The 15,748-nt window shown below is 35.0% G+C and overlaps 1 protein-coding gene and 1 non-coding gene across 2 annotated transcripts; both read right to left on the bottom strand.

Annotated features, from left to right (window-relative positions):
• Positions 1–6,075: 6,075 nt before the first annotated feature.
• On the bottom strand, positions 6,076–12,338 carry LOC110110667. The gene is made up of 2 exons (XM_020842259.2): positions 12,263–12,338; positions 6,076–7,360 (listed from the first exon to the last, which is right to left on the bottom strand). The coding sequence occupies exon 2, from the start codon at positions 7,311–7,313 to the stop codon at positions 6,330–6,332; it is 984 nt and encodes a 327-aa protein (XP_020697918.1). The 5' UTR covers positions 7,314–7,360; positions 12,263–12,338; the 3' UTR covers positions 6,076–6,329.
• Positions 12,339–12,779: 441 nt separating this feature from the next.
• Positions 12,780–12,861, bottom strand: TRNAS-AGA. The gene has a single exon. It is a non-coding gene; the product is annotated as a tRNA-Ser (tRNA).
• Between the last annotated feature and the right edge of the window lie 2,887 nt (positions 12,862–15,748).

The following is a 15,748-nucleotide window of genomic DNA, read 5'->3' as shown; positions in this document are numbered from 1 at the left end:
TATTGGCCTAGATTCTGAAATAAAGTTGCAGTTTTTTGGCCTCCATGTCAATTAGGCATTATTTATGAATGCTTTTCTTGATAAATGACATAATTATTTTGATAGGTGTTATTTTGTTGGCTTTCAGGTTAATTTACCTCATGGTAATGCTTTCTAGCTGTTTATTTTTTCAGAACTTTAGCATATCACTATTTTTATTTTTCCTCCTTAAAGGTTGTTGGAAAGCATTATATTGCCCAAGCAAAACATCTTGTGTTGCTCCTGTGGAATGACAATGATTTGTATGTATTATTATGACCTAACACAACATTATCCAATGAATTTCGTGGTGCTGTTATTGGTCTTTGCTATTTTAATAATGGCATTTTTACATAACTTTTCATGGGTCAAATTACTCGTCCATTGTTTAGCCATAAATTAAAACATCCTATGTTGAATGATAAAGGTTTAGGGTTGTTTTTAGGATTGCCTATTTTAAAATTTATGCCAAAATTTATGAAATGAATCAAATTTTGTGTTTTTTTTGTTTTTAAAAGAAGCGCTAGGATGTTCTTAGTAGGACCGTTGTGCTTCAAAATAGCCAAATTGTTGGAAGAAACAAGCGCAGGCTTGATAAGACTTCACCTACAGGTGCATGCACCCAATTTTAGGAAGAAGTAATGAGGTTGGATTGCCTTATCTTGATCCAATTGTTTGAGAAGTGGATAATGGTTGAGTAGTTTTGAAGTTAACATTAGATGGATTTCATTAAAATTGAGGATTTAAATAGGAAGACCATATATTAGTGGAAACAATGATTTGAGTAAGAATAAATATTACTTATTTGCAGGAAATTGAAATAAACTAGGGGTTGTTTGGTTGCCTGAAAAAGAAATGCAGTGTAAAGTAAATGCAATGTAAAGTAAATATAATGCATTCTGAATGCTTTGCACCTGTTTGATTGTCTGCAAAATAAACGTAGGAGAATTGTTTCCTTTGTTTGGTTTGGTAGATCCAGAGTAAAGTAAAAACGGTTTTTAATTAATAATTTATTCTAGCAGTACAACTAATGTATTTATAAAAACAATATATTTATAATAATTAATATTATTTGATGTTATAAAATATAAATCAGTGTATTCATTTATTGTACGATCTTATTATAATTTTTTAAGATTATAAGATATAAAATTATTATGTGTATTAATTGGTTCTCCTGTACTTATTCTAAGTTGAATGTTAAACCAAAACTATAGAAATTGTTAATCTTTTGGCATACTCCATTATTTTTTAGAGCATGTTTCTGTGATGTAGATGCAAACGAGCAATGTAATAAAAAATAGGTTCCAACAGCAGACTGGTCATTTTTTGTGTGCATGCACAAGAAGATTATTACGGAAAACTGAATAATCCTTGGTATGAGGATCTGCAAGATGCAGCAGTATGGTAGCCTGTTTACTACAAACTCAAGCAGCATTTTCATCATCAACAAAAAATGTACACCTTAATTAATTTCAAAGAATAAGCAACAAAAATCTCTGATTGCAATTTGCACTTATCTTAAATTATATATCCAATAAAAAGGATGGAAGATATGGGCACGTAAAAAAATAAGCACATTTAAAATAGTATCGCCGGAATGAAATCATCAGCGTTCACCACCTTGCCAGCAACCTTAAGGCTCCGTCGAGGAAGCCCCTGTTTGAGCGTAGGAATTGGTTCTTTCACTTTCGGAGGCCTAGGACCTTCATCTTCCCAACCGGCTCGTTCAATTCAGCATCACCATCCCCAAAACCCACGGCATCATCATAAAACCAATCATGAACGTGATCGACCTGCTCAACATCAACGACAGCGAGATACCCAGCATCAGCGCAGTCAGCCCCCCAGGCGAAAGCGGCGGCAACCTCTCCCGTGCCGCCAGCGCAGTGTGGCCTGTGTAGGGGGATTTCGGTCCTGGGAAAAAGCAGGGCAACGAAAAGGAATGCACATAGCTCGTCCTGTAACCTTGATGACCTAGATTGCTGCTTTTCTTGTTTCATCCTCGGAAACGTTAATATCAAACAACATAAGGTTCAGTAGCAGGTAGATTTTGAACTTGAGAACAACATAGGAAGAAAGAGCCGCTACGAATTTGAGAAGCTCTCGACTCTATTCTGAAATTAAAATTAGGATCATCCGCCTCTCCTCCCTCCTATCCTCTCGTCATTCTCCGAGTGCCAGCAAGATGAAGATCCTCAAATTTGATATTGGAGCTTAGATGAAGAAGTCGAAATCAAAAAGAGTTGGGGAGAGAGTAAGGGAATGAGTAACGGCAAAGCTATCATAGTGATTCTGACGTGCGATGCTTCCACTTTTTCCATTAAGAGAGCAACGAAGAACTCTTCGGAGAACAAAGTCGGCGAACTCATCGCGCAACAGCCGCAAAGAATTTCTAACCCGCTCAAATTGAGCGGGTTTCAAAGTCACGCGAACTGCCTCCCCTAATACCCCGCTATTGCTTCGGAGGTATTCCTTTCATTCCGCTCCAAGTTAACCAAACAACGGAATTTAGTAAATACTTGTAATTGTTTTACTTTACCCTCCTAATTCAGGCAACCAAACAGCCCCTAAAAGAAATATGAAGACATTGGAGAATGCTATTAGATATTATAAGCTAGGTCTTATAAACTATTTGAAGTTGGGAATTCAAAATAAGGAATGAGGTGGGATGGTAGTTGATTGAGAGTTAAAAGATAAATTGGAGATAGATAGGATTAGTGATAGGGCAATTTTTTTGACCTAATCATCAGTAAGGTTTTCTAAAGACTTTTTAATGCTTATGCTCTATATGTTGGATTGAAGATAATTCGAAAATCAATTTTGGAAAGAAATTGATGAGCCATTATAATGATATTTGATGAAAATATGATTATGATTAGGTTTTAATGATATGCCATGAAAGAATTCATTGTGGGTATCAAATATGTATTTAGTGGGAAAAACTATATTGTTATCTAATATCAGTAAACATATACATTATAAAACTTTTTGTCAAAGTGAATCTGTTCATTGAGATTGGGGAGTTATGGGTGACATTAAAGCTATTTGAATAATAGATTTTTCATTGGAATCTTAAAGACTAAGATGATGTGAAATAATTAAAGATGAAACATTCTTAGTGCTAGTATTTTAGAATCTTGGTGGTTATGGGTTCAACTCATAATATGGTAATGTTAGGTTTAGGGTAGAAAATATTGAAAAATGAAAAAATTACAATTCACATTAATGATCTTGATGTGTGGACATATACAATGGAGGGTAGGAAATAAATCAACAAGTTGGGTTGATGGAATTCATATGAAAATATTTAAAATGAAAAAAAATTACAATTAAGATTTAGGCCTTGTTTGGGACGACTTTTTTACTGCTTCTTAAAACAATCTTTTAATATGAACATTAAACTTTTTGTACTAAAAAATTGTTTCAAGAAGCAGCAAGAAAGCCCCCCAATCGAAGCCTTAGTGATTAAAATGAACAAGTATCTTGAGAGACACAACAAGAGAATTTCATTGGAGACTCGGAGAATTTTCTTTGGGTTTGCAATCAAATTTATTGTATTATATGGATATAAATGGTGCGTGATTTTAGGCAATTTATTCATCTCCATCTATTTGTTCGTCTTTATTATAATGATTTTTAGTCAATTGCTCTTCCCCCGCCCTAAAAGTTTTAAAATATTAGGGTCTTTAGGTAATTGTTCCTAGTAAATAATAAAGAGTATTTATTAATTTGAATTCCAAAAATATTCTTACAATTAAAATTTGCAGATATATCTATCAATTATATTAATTTAAAATACTCTGGTTTTTAGGCAATTCCCCTAAGTCAAACTCCGGCTTCGTTTGATTCGGTTTATGCTTACATAAAAAGGAGTTTTAGAAAAGGAGGTTGAGAAAAAGCCGTTCAATAAAATAGAGTTTCAGTAATGAGATATATTTGAGTAATATTTTTAAAAGTGCTTATTAATACTTGAAAGTAAATTTAAATTGTTTGTTTAGGAGTTCTGCTTTTGAGATTTTATTATAAAAGACATAATTTCCCATAAAATTTATGTACACATAATTAATATATATATATATATATTAAACTTCTTATAAATCCCCAACTTAGGAAACAAACCAGTTCCCATTAAAACTCTTCTGCTACAACCCATAATTGCCCATAAAATTTATGGCACAACAAAGGCTATAAGATTTGTAATTAGGCTAATAATGATCGACTGTTCTCTGAGACAAATAATTCTTGATAAAAATAATGGAGAAAATAAGACCATCTTGTTGGGTTAACTGACACGAAAATAACCATTTTCTTAATGAATGAAGGATCAAACAGCTGGCTTTGACAATAAAGTAAAATAAAATAGAAGAGGGATTAACATACCAAATATAAAAGTCTTATCTATTTATTGTATATTTAATATTTTATATTTTATATTTATTTATACATTTTTAAAAAAAATAAAATTACTCATATTTTATGCATGAAAATATTAAATATATTTTTTATTTTCAAATAAAATAACATTAATTATATCATTGATGAAATTTAGCATGACTATTATATAACTAAAAATAAAGATTTAATGGTTATATAATAAAATTTTATAATAGCAAAATTTTTTCTTTTACTTGACCGACAGATATAAATTAGATCATGTCAACTTTATGTCAAGGGAACACTTAACCAAAAGAAATTCACTCAAATGCTTCTTGTGTTGGTACAAAGTCAAATTTATGTTCTTCTATTATTGTCACTTTGACCTATTAACAAAAATTAACATCTCTAAATGTTATAATAATTTCTAACATAGGCCAATGGTAAAAAAAAAAAATAATAATAATAATAATAATAATGATATTTCTAAGACATCAATAAACTTCCTATCGAGGACGTCACGTCACCCGGTACACAACTACAATACATAACAAAAGAGTGATGTGGTGCATTCTGTTTGACCTCCGGATGGCGTCTGTATCCGCAGAGAATAATTTATTTGTATGCTAAGATTCAATGCCCTCACAAGTTATATGAATACAAAATTTCTTTAATTTACAATTGAATATAATCAACCATATATATATATTTAAAAGGTCCGTTCACATGAAAGCACCTAAATATTTGTGCTGAAAACAATGGCCAATTGCTCCAAGTTAAGCATCATCTATATAGAGGCTCCAAAGTTCTATCAACTTTTATCTTATGTTGATTTTGAATCAAAATAAATAAGCTAATTAATAAAGTCAATTTAGACCAAATCAAACTTTGAATTTACTCTGATATTGCTTTGGATGAGATATTATCTCTATAAACTCAACAAAATTCGGTAGACATCAATATCATAACAGATAGAATTGCAGGCTTCATTTGAGATAAATTTCTAATTTATTATGTGATAAATAAAGTTTTTAACAAAAAAAATTGCTTAAAAAAAGCTTTTCATTGTTTTTTAAAAATTTTATTATAGAAAGTATGGTTTTAAATTATAGAATGAATATTTGGACAGTTTGATTAATTTAAATTTAAGACAATAAAAACATAGAAAACTTATTAAAAAAAATTATTTTGTACCTTCAAAAGGTTGGTTTTAACATGAGGGAAATGGATATTATGTAGAAGTGGAGATATGAATGAAAGCAAAAGAAGGAAAATGGTATCAAGTGAATAGAAGAACTTAGAAGTATATAACAAAAGCTCTAACATCTTCCCTCCAATGGCTCTTCAACAAGAGGAACATCTGATTTAAAAAATAAAAATAAAATACAATAAACACCTCATGTAGGGCCATTTTGACTTGCCACGCAGGCTGGTTACGCCTACATGGCGAGGGTAATTCACCCATTAGTAGGAAAGCTCCCTTTGTCATGCATGCGTAGCCAGTCCTGTGTAGCACGACAAAACACCCTTACACAAAACATCTTCTTCTTTTTTAAATTAATTCTTGATCATAAAAAAAAAAATTTACTTGCACGATTCTTTTTGTACACATTAAACTTAATCTCCATAATTTTTCATCTATATAGATATTTCATATCATAACATAATCCATGCTTTACATTAGCCAAAAGAATCCAAAATTTATAGCTAGCAATGATAAGCAAAACAAATAGATATTGTACATAGTAAGATCAATGGAAAGCTGTGACTAACCTTTTCACAAGAACCACAAATTGTGTTTGGATGGATCTTAAAAGAAAGCATATTATTTGCTCACTTTTCCATCTTCTCATTTCCTTACTGAGTAGCTGAAGATTCGAAGTGCTTATATAACATTATCACTGTCATCATCCCTGACAAAGTACACCATCTGCTCAGCCTGTGGCTTCTCTAGATTGACTTCCATAGTTCAAACCAGCAAACCAAGCAACTCTCATGAGCTGGATCCCCAGAATAAAAATCCACCATGATACCAGAAGCCTGATGCTAGTTATAGCCCATCCAGTTGCACTTACTTCACTACCCAGTCTTAGACCTCTCATCAGCTGCAAGATCCTGTAAGCCTCATACACTATTGGGGTCACCAACCAAACTGGAGATTTCCAGTGCCATGTTAGCATTTCTGTCACCATCTGTACAGCTAAAAGCAGAAGATAAGGTCCAAGCAGCACAGAAAATGACATAAAGGAAAGCTCCGGCGCAAGCAAACCTCTGTGAGAGGCAACCATCATCAACATTGGTGCAAGAAAACCCAGCACACTAGCCCCCATATTCCACATTCTGTATGGAAGAGGAGGAACTTGGATTTTTCTCCTGGGGTGAGCAGCACAGGCATCAGCCATAAGAAGGAATAAGGTTGCGCCGATGTTGAAGATGCAATCTAGGCCTAGTAAAGAGAGAAGTCCAGCTATGTTGGGACCAACGAAGACAGAAGACAAAGGCAACCACAGGGTTGGCAACATTCCTGTTGCTAGTAGAAAGGAAGGACCGATCAGCCACATTGGCCATTTGAGAGGCTGCTGCTGTGAATACTGTTGAGCATTCATGTCTATTATGTCTTCTTTACTCTGGAGTAATGGAAGTTCAGTTGATTCTTCTGCATCTATGGGTTCAACCATATTACCACCTTTGATAATGTTCGTCTCATCATCAACAGAAGAAAATGGAGTGGGAGGTTCCCAAGGGAACAATTTTGTGCACAGCAATGGCAATGGCAATGGCCAGGCCTTGTGATGAGTATAAGATAAGGTGGAAAGATTACTTTGTTTGGGAATTTTCAAAAAACTAATATTTTGTAGTTGACTATTGATGAGTGCATGCTTTGGTATAGTCGAAGCCAAAAAAATCAGCGAGGCCATAGCCCCGCAAGCTTATGAAGGTAGTGGAGCTTCAAAGTTCTTGTAATCTGCAAGCAAAGAGAAGCAAAGTAACAACATCTTGTCTTAGGTTGCAATACAATATTCCGCAAGCTGTAAAGTAGATTGATATGAGCCCAACAGATTATCGATAGCTAGAAAACTTTGGCTGACAGTAAAATATCAAAATCAAACATAGAAGAATATCACTAAAAAGATCTCATTTTGGGAACAATAACTAGATTCTCAAACTCTATTAACACGTGATGTGGGTCTATCCGCTGGTTAGGTTCAAACCAGGTTGAACTAGATCCAATGCCAACTAGAAGACTTGTTTCCAATCCAACACCGGAACGGGTCTGCTCTTCCGGTGATATTTTGAGTGCTACAGCAATCCTCCAAATCTTTGTTCTACTGTGGAAAAGAAGCAAAAATATAAACAATGAAGCACTTGCAACACTCATTCTGCATCAACCTTTCAGCAAAGGAAGTGATTCCAGGGGTCATGGTCGAAGGAGGCAAATGTTGCTATCCATGTAGATGTTGGTGGTGGGGCATTGATTGCAGCGGTAAGGACGTCAGAGATAAGTGGAGATGGGAAAGCACTAGCAGCGAGAGAAACAGAGAGAGGAGGAAGGAGGTTGTGGGAGTGAAAAATGTGCGGGTAGAGAATCTAAGGCTTTCCATTTGGAATGGGTGTGGTTAGACTGTTGGATCATGGTCCATAGTTCAAGATGAGATGCATCTAAATTACATAAGCAAGTTGATCCTAGCGCATTTCCGGCCTGCCAAATTATAAATGGATCATATTGGAATTTGGTTACAGTAAAATGTGAAAATGTGATGATGATGAGTATGAAGGTGTTATTGAACACAGTCAGTTTTTGACATGGACTCTGTCTAAAACATCCTGACACGGCCAGGACATACGATGATGGTGAGTGATATTCTTTCTCAATGATCCAACTTTACAAATTATGTTCTTTTTCTCTACAATGGTGAAGGTGTAATTGAAGAGGATATTGGTGTTAATAGTGATAAGGATCATGATATCAAGTATGTAAGGTCCAATTAATGATATATCAATGCGTTCATATTTTGTGTGGTCATTTTGAAAAGGATATACTATTTTTTGGATTCTTTTATTTTTGGTATTTTGTATGAATAGTACAATATTAATATTGATAAAAGCTTATCTAACAGTTAATGCTAATCTTGGTGTATCATTGACAAGTAAATACACTAGTGTTAGCTTTTCTTTTCTTTTTTTCCTGTTGTTAAGCTTTATATGATATATATGATATTATATTTTATCTTATGATGTTCTTTGATAGAAAATATTAACATAAGATGTTTTCTGATAGGAAATACTTGAGTTCGCAAGTAACCCTAAGGTAATACTTGAGTTCGCAAGCAAACCTAATCCAAATCGGTGAACAACAGCGACTAGACTGCTCTCCACAGCAGGAAAACAATAGCAAACTGCTGTTTACAGCAGAAAACAGCAGAAATCTAGAGGAAAACTGAAGGAAAACTCAAAGCAAGACTTGTATTTCACTAGATGATAAAGTAAAATAGCAAAGATACAATTGTTCTTCAATCTGAGAGGAAGAACAACTCTCCAAATTTCCAGAAACGCCAAGAGCCCAAAGCAAAAGAACCCTAGATCTCAAATTACAATTCAAATTCAAGATAATCCTCATTCCCTCCTATTCCCCCTAACTAACATGAAAGGAGAATTATAACTTACCGAATCAACCCTTACATTCAAATCTTTCCACCCATAAATTGTATTAAGCCCATCATGGGGCCCACAAGAGTTCCGCCCCTCTCCCTGTTTCCTCTTCCGCCGAACAAAAACTTGGACCAGTCTTGGCTAGACCGGTCCAGCCGGCCCCTCCTGGGCCGGCGTGGGAGCAGGTATAACATTTTCATTATACGTTTTATATTACAAATTCATACCAAAAAAAAAAAAAAAAGCCAATGACATATTATGTTCCTCTTTTTAAGATTATGTTGTGCCCATATCTATGTAGTATCTCTATGCTTCAAGTGTATTTGATCTATGCATACATGATAGAATCAACAAATATTCCATACCAAAACAAATTTGTATAAGCATCTATGAAAGCACCATTGCATTACCCTCAATTTAGAAGTATACTCAGTATATTAACTACCAAGAATTCAAGAATCTTATGAGATACTTATAATAATGAAGAAAAAAAAGAATTTTCGTCCAAAAACAAGTTTTTTTATTCACTCATCTTATTGCTTAGATATGCAGTCATTTTAAATACCATAACAAATGTCTATTGTGCATTCTCAACCACCAAAACTAGAACTATTCAACATCAAAACATTGCATTCTAAATGTCACCATAAGATTGATAAGAATAATAATAGATTATTCAAACATGACAACACATCAAAGAAATTGACACAAAGAATGAAGATAATTAGATAAATTGATTTGATCTCGATCACAAATCATATATAAACAATTTCTAGTATGACTCCGACATGAATATCATAGTTTAAACCAAGGTTTTAAAAGGCGAAATCGGGAATCGAGGCGTTTTTTTCTAAGCGAGGCGAGGCGTAAGCCTCGAGGCGGATCGAAGCGTAAGCCTCAAAACGATTAAAATGAATTAATTTAAAATTATAAATAATGACAAAAAAATAACAAAATATTATGTCAACTATGAATTTGAAAAAAAAATTAACAATTATTTGTACTACCAATAATAAAACAACATGAATACAACAATATACCAGTCTGCCAGGGGTCCAAGGGGGCGCTACCCCCTGGAGGGATTCGACCTGTTTTATCCAAGGGGGCGCTGCCCCATGACAACACATCAAAGAAATTGGCACAAAGAATGAAAATAATTAGATAAATTGATTTGATCTCGATCACAAATCATATATAAACAATTTCTAGTATGACTCCGACCTTAATACCATAATTTAAACCAAGGTTTTAAAAGGCGAAATCGGGAATCGAGGCGGATCGACGCGTGAGCCTCAAAATGATTAAAATAAATTAATTTAAAATTCTAAATAATGACAAAAAATAACAAAATATTATGTCAACTACGAATTTGAAGATTTGTTTTAACAATTATTTGTAATACCAATAATAAAACAACATGAATACAACAATATACCGATCTGCCGGGGGTCCAAGGGGCGCTGCCCCCTGGCGGGGTTCGAACAAAATTTTATTATAAGAATAATTTTGAAATTCTGCTTGTTTTTAAAGTTCGTAAGTTATTTGTATGAAAAGATACTGCTCGGTACCGAGCATGCACCGCTCGGTTCCGAGCATGTACCTAGTGGTACCGAGCGGTACTGGCTCGGTACCGAGCATGTACCTAGTGGTGAGACATGCAATGATTTTAAGACGCTGAATTTTAGCCACTAAAAGAGAAGCATAAAAATAATTCTTGTTGTTTTAAACTCTATGAGCAAAGGAAGAAAGCCCATTACTTGCAGTTGTCGAAGCCAAAGTATACGAAAGAGGAAGCATGTAAAGTTTAAACAGTGGTCAAACAGGTAGTGTTACCTTCGGTTCGAGCTCCGACTTCACATGAAGCGTGACAAACTCAAACCAGCGGTTGAACAGAAAGAAAGGTTGTTCCCAAGCACTTCTGCCGGATCGAAGAACTCACTTGTGGTCGAACACGAAGCAGCTCTCAAAAGGGACAAAGCGGAAGCAGCGCGCTCGAAAGATAAGGAATTTGTTCTTCGCTGTGAGCTCCGTTGAATCCTAATGAGGCGTCGCCTCACACTGCCTCTAGGCGTTACGCCTCGACGCATACGCCTCGCTGAAAAAAAATAGCACACCTCGTCAAATACATTGAGGCTTCAGCCTCAAGGCGCCGGGTTAGCTCCTCGAACTGAGTCGCGCCCTGTTCGAACGCCTCGACCGCTTTTTTAATCAATGGTTTAAACCATAAACTATCAATCTACTTAGCTTTCTCTACAACTTATTTAGTTTCCTATATAATATTTATCTCCCTATGAATTATAATATTTATTAATTTCATTAATTTACCTGTAAGAACCTATATTCCAAGTTCCTATCTTAATTTTAATTTCTAAGTTCTATCCTAATGAGAAATACCTGACAGTAAAAAAGAATTAATATGCATCTCTTCCACCAAAGAAACCCATCTACTAAATTCATATATTTTCCAAACAAAAATTTCATTATAGTTAACAAGAACAAATTGCAATCTTTTTTTTTTTTTTTTTGCACTCTCAAACAAGATAACGTAACAAAATTTATTTGTACATAAGCTAATTGTGCATATGTTAATTCCTCTGTCAAAGTAACCAAATCATTGATGAACAAAAAAAATGGTCAAGTAGATGCCATTTGGATGATAAATAAATTTGACCGACAAATATTTCTTCATTCCAGCTTGATTCTTCATTCTCTTTTCTATAGTCTTTGTTTTGCCATTTTTATATCCCCAACTTGAGAATTCCATCAAACAAAAGGATAAAGGCTACATAATTGAGAATATGCAGAATATTTTGGATCCCAATTGTACCTTTTATATAACTAAATCCCTTCAGGAATTAGGTAGAAAAATAGGTTTTAGACAATTGAACTCTTCCAAATAAGTATAGAGAGGCTGCTAGGTAAACAATTCAACCCTAACAGTTTTTTAATAATATTTTTCTGAAAATAACCCTAACTGTTTTTACATTCAATACTTTCAGACCTAAGCCAGCCCATTAAAGCTTCACCAGAAATCATGCTAACAACTTTAACTTCAAAAATCAAATTAAAAATAAACGAATATACAGAAGATTGCAGGGTTAGCCAAAAAAAACCTCTTAGATTAAAAAAAAATACTGTTCCTGAGGATGAATAAATAAAGAAAACAGAAATTGAACGGGAAGAGATAAAGAAGAAAATATCGAGAAGGAACCTTCACCTGATGCAAGCTCGGACGATTCACCGGAGGAATCGAGATCGCCGACGAATATTTTCGGCGGTTAACAGACCGACCGCGCCGATACCCGCCTTTACCTTAATTACTTTCCCTAACTCGCAAGCTCATGGATCTAAGCCCAAACTATGGGCTTCTGGGCCAATGCTTCGATTGGACTGCTCTCTTATTATTTTTTAAAATATTTTTTTAGTATAATTTTTTTTTAAATTAAAATTTTTTATTTATTTTGATTCTTTAATTAATAATATAATATGATTAAACTATTTTAAATTAAAAAAATTCATCAAAGCATATTAGTATTGCAAAATAAGTCTCAAATTTGTGTGACAGCCGCTCCCCTTTTTTATTAATTTTTGGGAGAGTGTGTGAGAGGATAATTTCATATATATATTATATCTTAAAAATTGATTAACAAAAATTATTATTATTATTATGAAATCTGAGATGACATGTGCTTGATTTTCTAAAATAAGATAATAGTGATATTTTATATAAAACGCGTGAGCGGCAGGATTCGAACCTGCGCGGGCAGAGCCCACATGATTTCTAGTCATGCCCGATAACCACTCCGGCACGCTCACGGAATGGCTAATTTAGCTGTGCATCATAAATTTATTCACATTGTTTTGAATTTTGAATAAAATAAATTCAAATCTGATTATTCTCTAATAAAAATATAATATACTCTTATAAGCGTGCTTCAATTTGGCAATTGGCATTACAGTCATGCTGGCTCATTGTTACATCGCAAAATTATAGCGTTCATTGACAACATATACATGGAATACTTCTGTATTCAAGTCTTCACGGCGGAAATTATTGTGTCCGGTGTCCGAATTCATCCGGACACCAATAAAAATGCGCCACGTCACTCAAAAACACTGGGGCCCAGTGCATCCGGGTGAGGTGGCGTGTCCGAATTGGATGTTCACATGTCAGGTGACCGGATGCAATAATTTGCCCTTCAAGACACCCTGGGCATAGCCTCTTTGGCTTGCCAAATTATGTGCATGAAGACAAGGTTATCTAAAATTTTACTTTTCTTATCCGACAACTGCTTCGTTTAGGACAGCTTTTTTATTGCTTTTTAAAACAACTTTTTATTTTAAAAATTTAAAATTTTATACTAAAAAATTGCTTTAAGAAGCAGTAAGAAAACCGTCCCAAATGAAACCTACGACTTCGATTGGGATGGTTTTTTTATTGTTTTTAAAACAAGTTTTTTAGTAAAAAATTTGTTGTACTAAAAAGATATTTTAAAAAATTATAAAAAAGCTATCCAAAATGAAGCCTAATGCTGAGCAGTCAACAAACAAAGCTATTTTTTCAAAAGATAAACAGAAAAGATGCAGTAGATGAAGCCTGAAACATCACGAGATATATATAACAGTTCAGTTATCAAGAGAACCAATATCATGAAAGTTACCTTCATGAATATTTATTTCCACTGCATGTCCATCCATGGATATGAATGCTGAAGAAATATGAAGAAAAGAGAGAACAAAGGTAATGGAATAGCACTTGTAAGAAAAGTCGTTCGATAAAGTATAGTAAAAATAACATGAATCAATTAATAGGAATGAGCAAAATTAGCAAAGGAGGATTCATAAAGCCAACTCAAAATAGTCGGAATAAGGCTAATATGACAAACAACATGATATACCGCACTCCATACTGATTTCAATCTGATCTGCCAGAGGAGCTGCAGCTCTATAATCCAGCACTGAAGTCATAAGATAAAAAAGCCCAAAGAGCCTTTGTAATATATAAAACCTCTATTAGACAATATTAAGGTTTCGTTTGGGACGGCTTTCTTGCTACTTCTTAAAATATTTTTTTAGTATAAAAATTAAATAGAAAGCTGTTTTAAGAAACAGTAAGAAAGCCGTTCCAAACGAAACCTAAAATTCTATTTACAAGTAATGGGGTGTGAAGAATTTTGACCGCTGGCTATGAGGGAGCACCATTCTATGGTCATTTTTATGAAGGCAAGGACTGCGCAAACCTCCTTATAGCAAATACCTCAAGAGAAAGAGAATGAGAAGGTGGGGATGGATACAACAACGCTTGGGGTGTTAAAAATTAGCTTGCAGAGAGGATTGCTGTGTTAGCCCACCCTACCTGCTGGATTGCTTAAACAAGCAGCAATGAACAACTTCAGGGAATTGGGGTATATGATGACATAATTAGCTTATTCTAGGAAAGAAAAATGTTAAATTGATCTGTTGAGCAATAAGCATGTCAAGCTTGTGCTACCAATGACTTAGCTCTTGAATTTAAATCTCCATAAGTCGGGTCCTATATATAGTAGGGGTCAGATGTATTCTCAAATACAAATACTGGAAGGGTTCACATTAAATAAATAAACTACTTTTAACCATAATCCAACATATAGTGTTTATTTTTAATCATCATTTCACGATTACCATCTTCCTTCACCACACAAATAAATTGAAACCACAAGATGATGTGCTCAATCAAGCAGATAAGACGATTCAACAAGCTCCCTCCAAAGGATAAAGGCTTAGAAGATGACCTGCTGAAACACAAGTCTCAACAGGTAAAAAAATCCGACACGTTCAGTGCCAACTTCCCACCCAACAACGTTGGAGAGATTATTATGTGCGGTCTCCGGACCGTCCGGAGGCGAATCCGGACGCACCACATCACCCGGATGCACTGGGCCCCGGGTGACATGGCGCGTCCGGATTCGCCTCCTGATGAATCCGGATGCCGCACGTAATAATTTTCCACAAGGTTCGGGTGCCAAGTCAGTTTGCCCGGCAACATATTACCTTAGCAACTGTTGGGAATTGCCTATCAACATGGGGAGAGTGATTGATTGGTGTCCAAAGTTGTTAGGAAAAGCAATGCATAGGAGACACAATGTGGAAAGAAACTAGGCGTTATGAGCCGCCGCCTGACCTCACTAGAAGTTGTCTCCCAATCACTTTATATAAAAGGTCTACAGCCAACTAGAAAAAGTAATTGTGGGCATTGAAGCCCTATCGAACACTCTGCTACAATAAGATTTAACAACTCGGTAGCGACCAACACTAGAAATTCGTGCTTGCACGTGAAGTAGGAGCTATAAACCCATAATTGTAGTTTTATTACAATCAGCCCTTTAGTTATTGTTATGAATCAGCAAAAACCGGCCCAGGAGGGGCTGGTTCAGACGTACAGGAGGCGGGCTAAGCCGCCTCATTTTAAACCCACCGCTTAAGCGGGTGGGTCCCACCTCCTTGGGCGGCAACTTGAGAGAGGGGCGGTTCATGCATGAGGGCAATTTGAAATAAAATTATATTAGGAAGCTTTTTTATTAGAAAGGATGGTATTTAAAGAGGATGAGAAGATAGGGTTAGGGCATGCATTATTTGAGTTGTTCTTCTGGAGAGTTCCTTGGTGTCTTGGGCTCTAGATCTACAATATAGAGATTTGGAGAGACGAGCCTCCTCCCGAATTGAG

This window comes from Dendrobium catenatum, unplaced genomic scaffold (genome assembly GCF_001605985.2).
Source record: "Dendrobium catenatum unplaced genomic scaffold, ASM160598v2 fragScaff_scaffold_1639, whole genome shotgun sequence".
NCBI lineage: Eukaryota > Viridiplantae > Streptophyta > Magnoliopsida > Asparagales > Orchidaceae > Dendrobium > Dendrobium catenatum.
Note: the sequence above shows the minus strand (reverse complement) of the source record. Positions and strands in the feature narration are given on the sequence as shown.

Bases quoted from the DNA above. Each gene is read 5' to 3' on its own strand.
- LOC110110667 (XM_020842259.2), bottom strand. From the start codon at position 7,313: ATGGCCTCGCTGATTTTTTTGGCTTCGACTATACCAAAGCATGCACTC.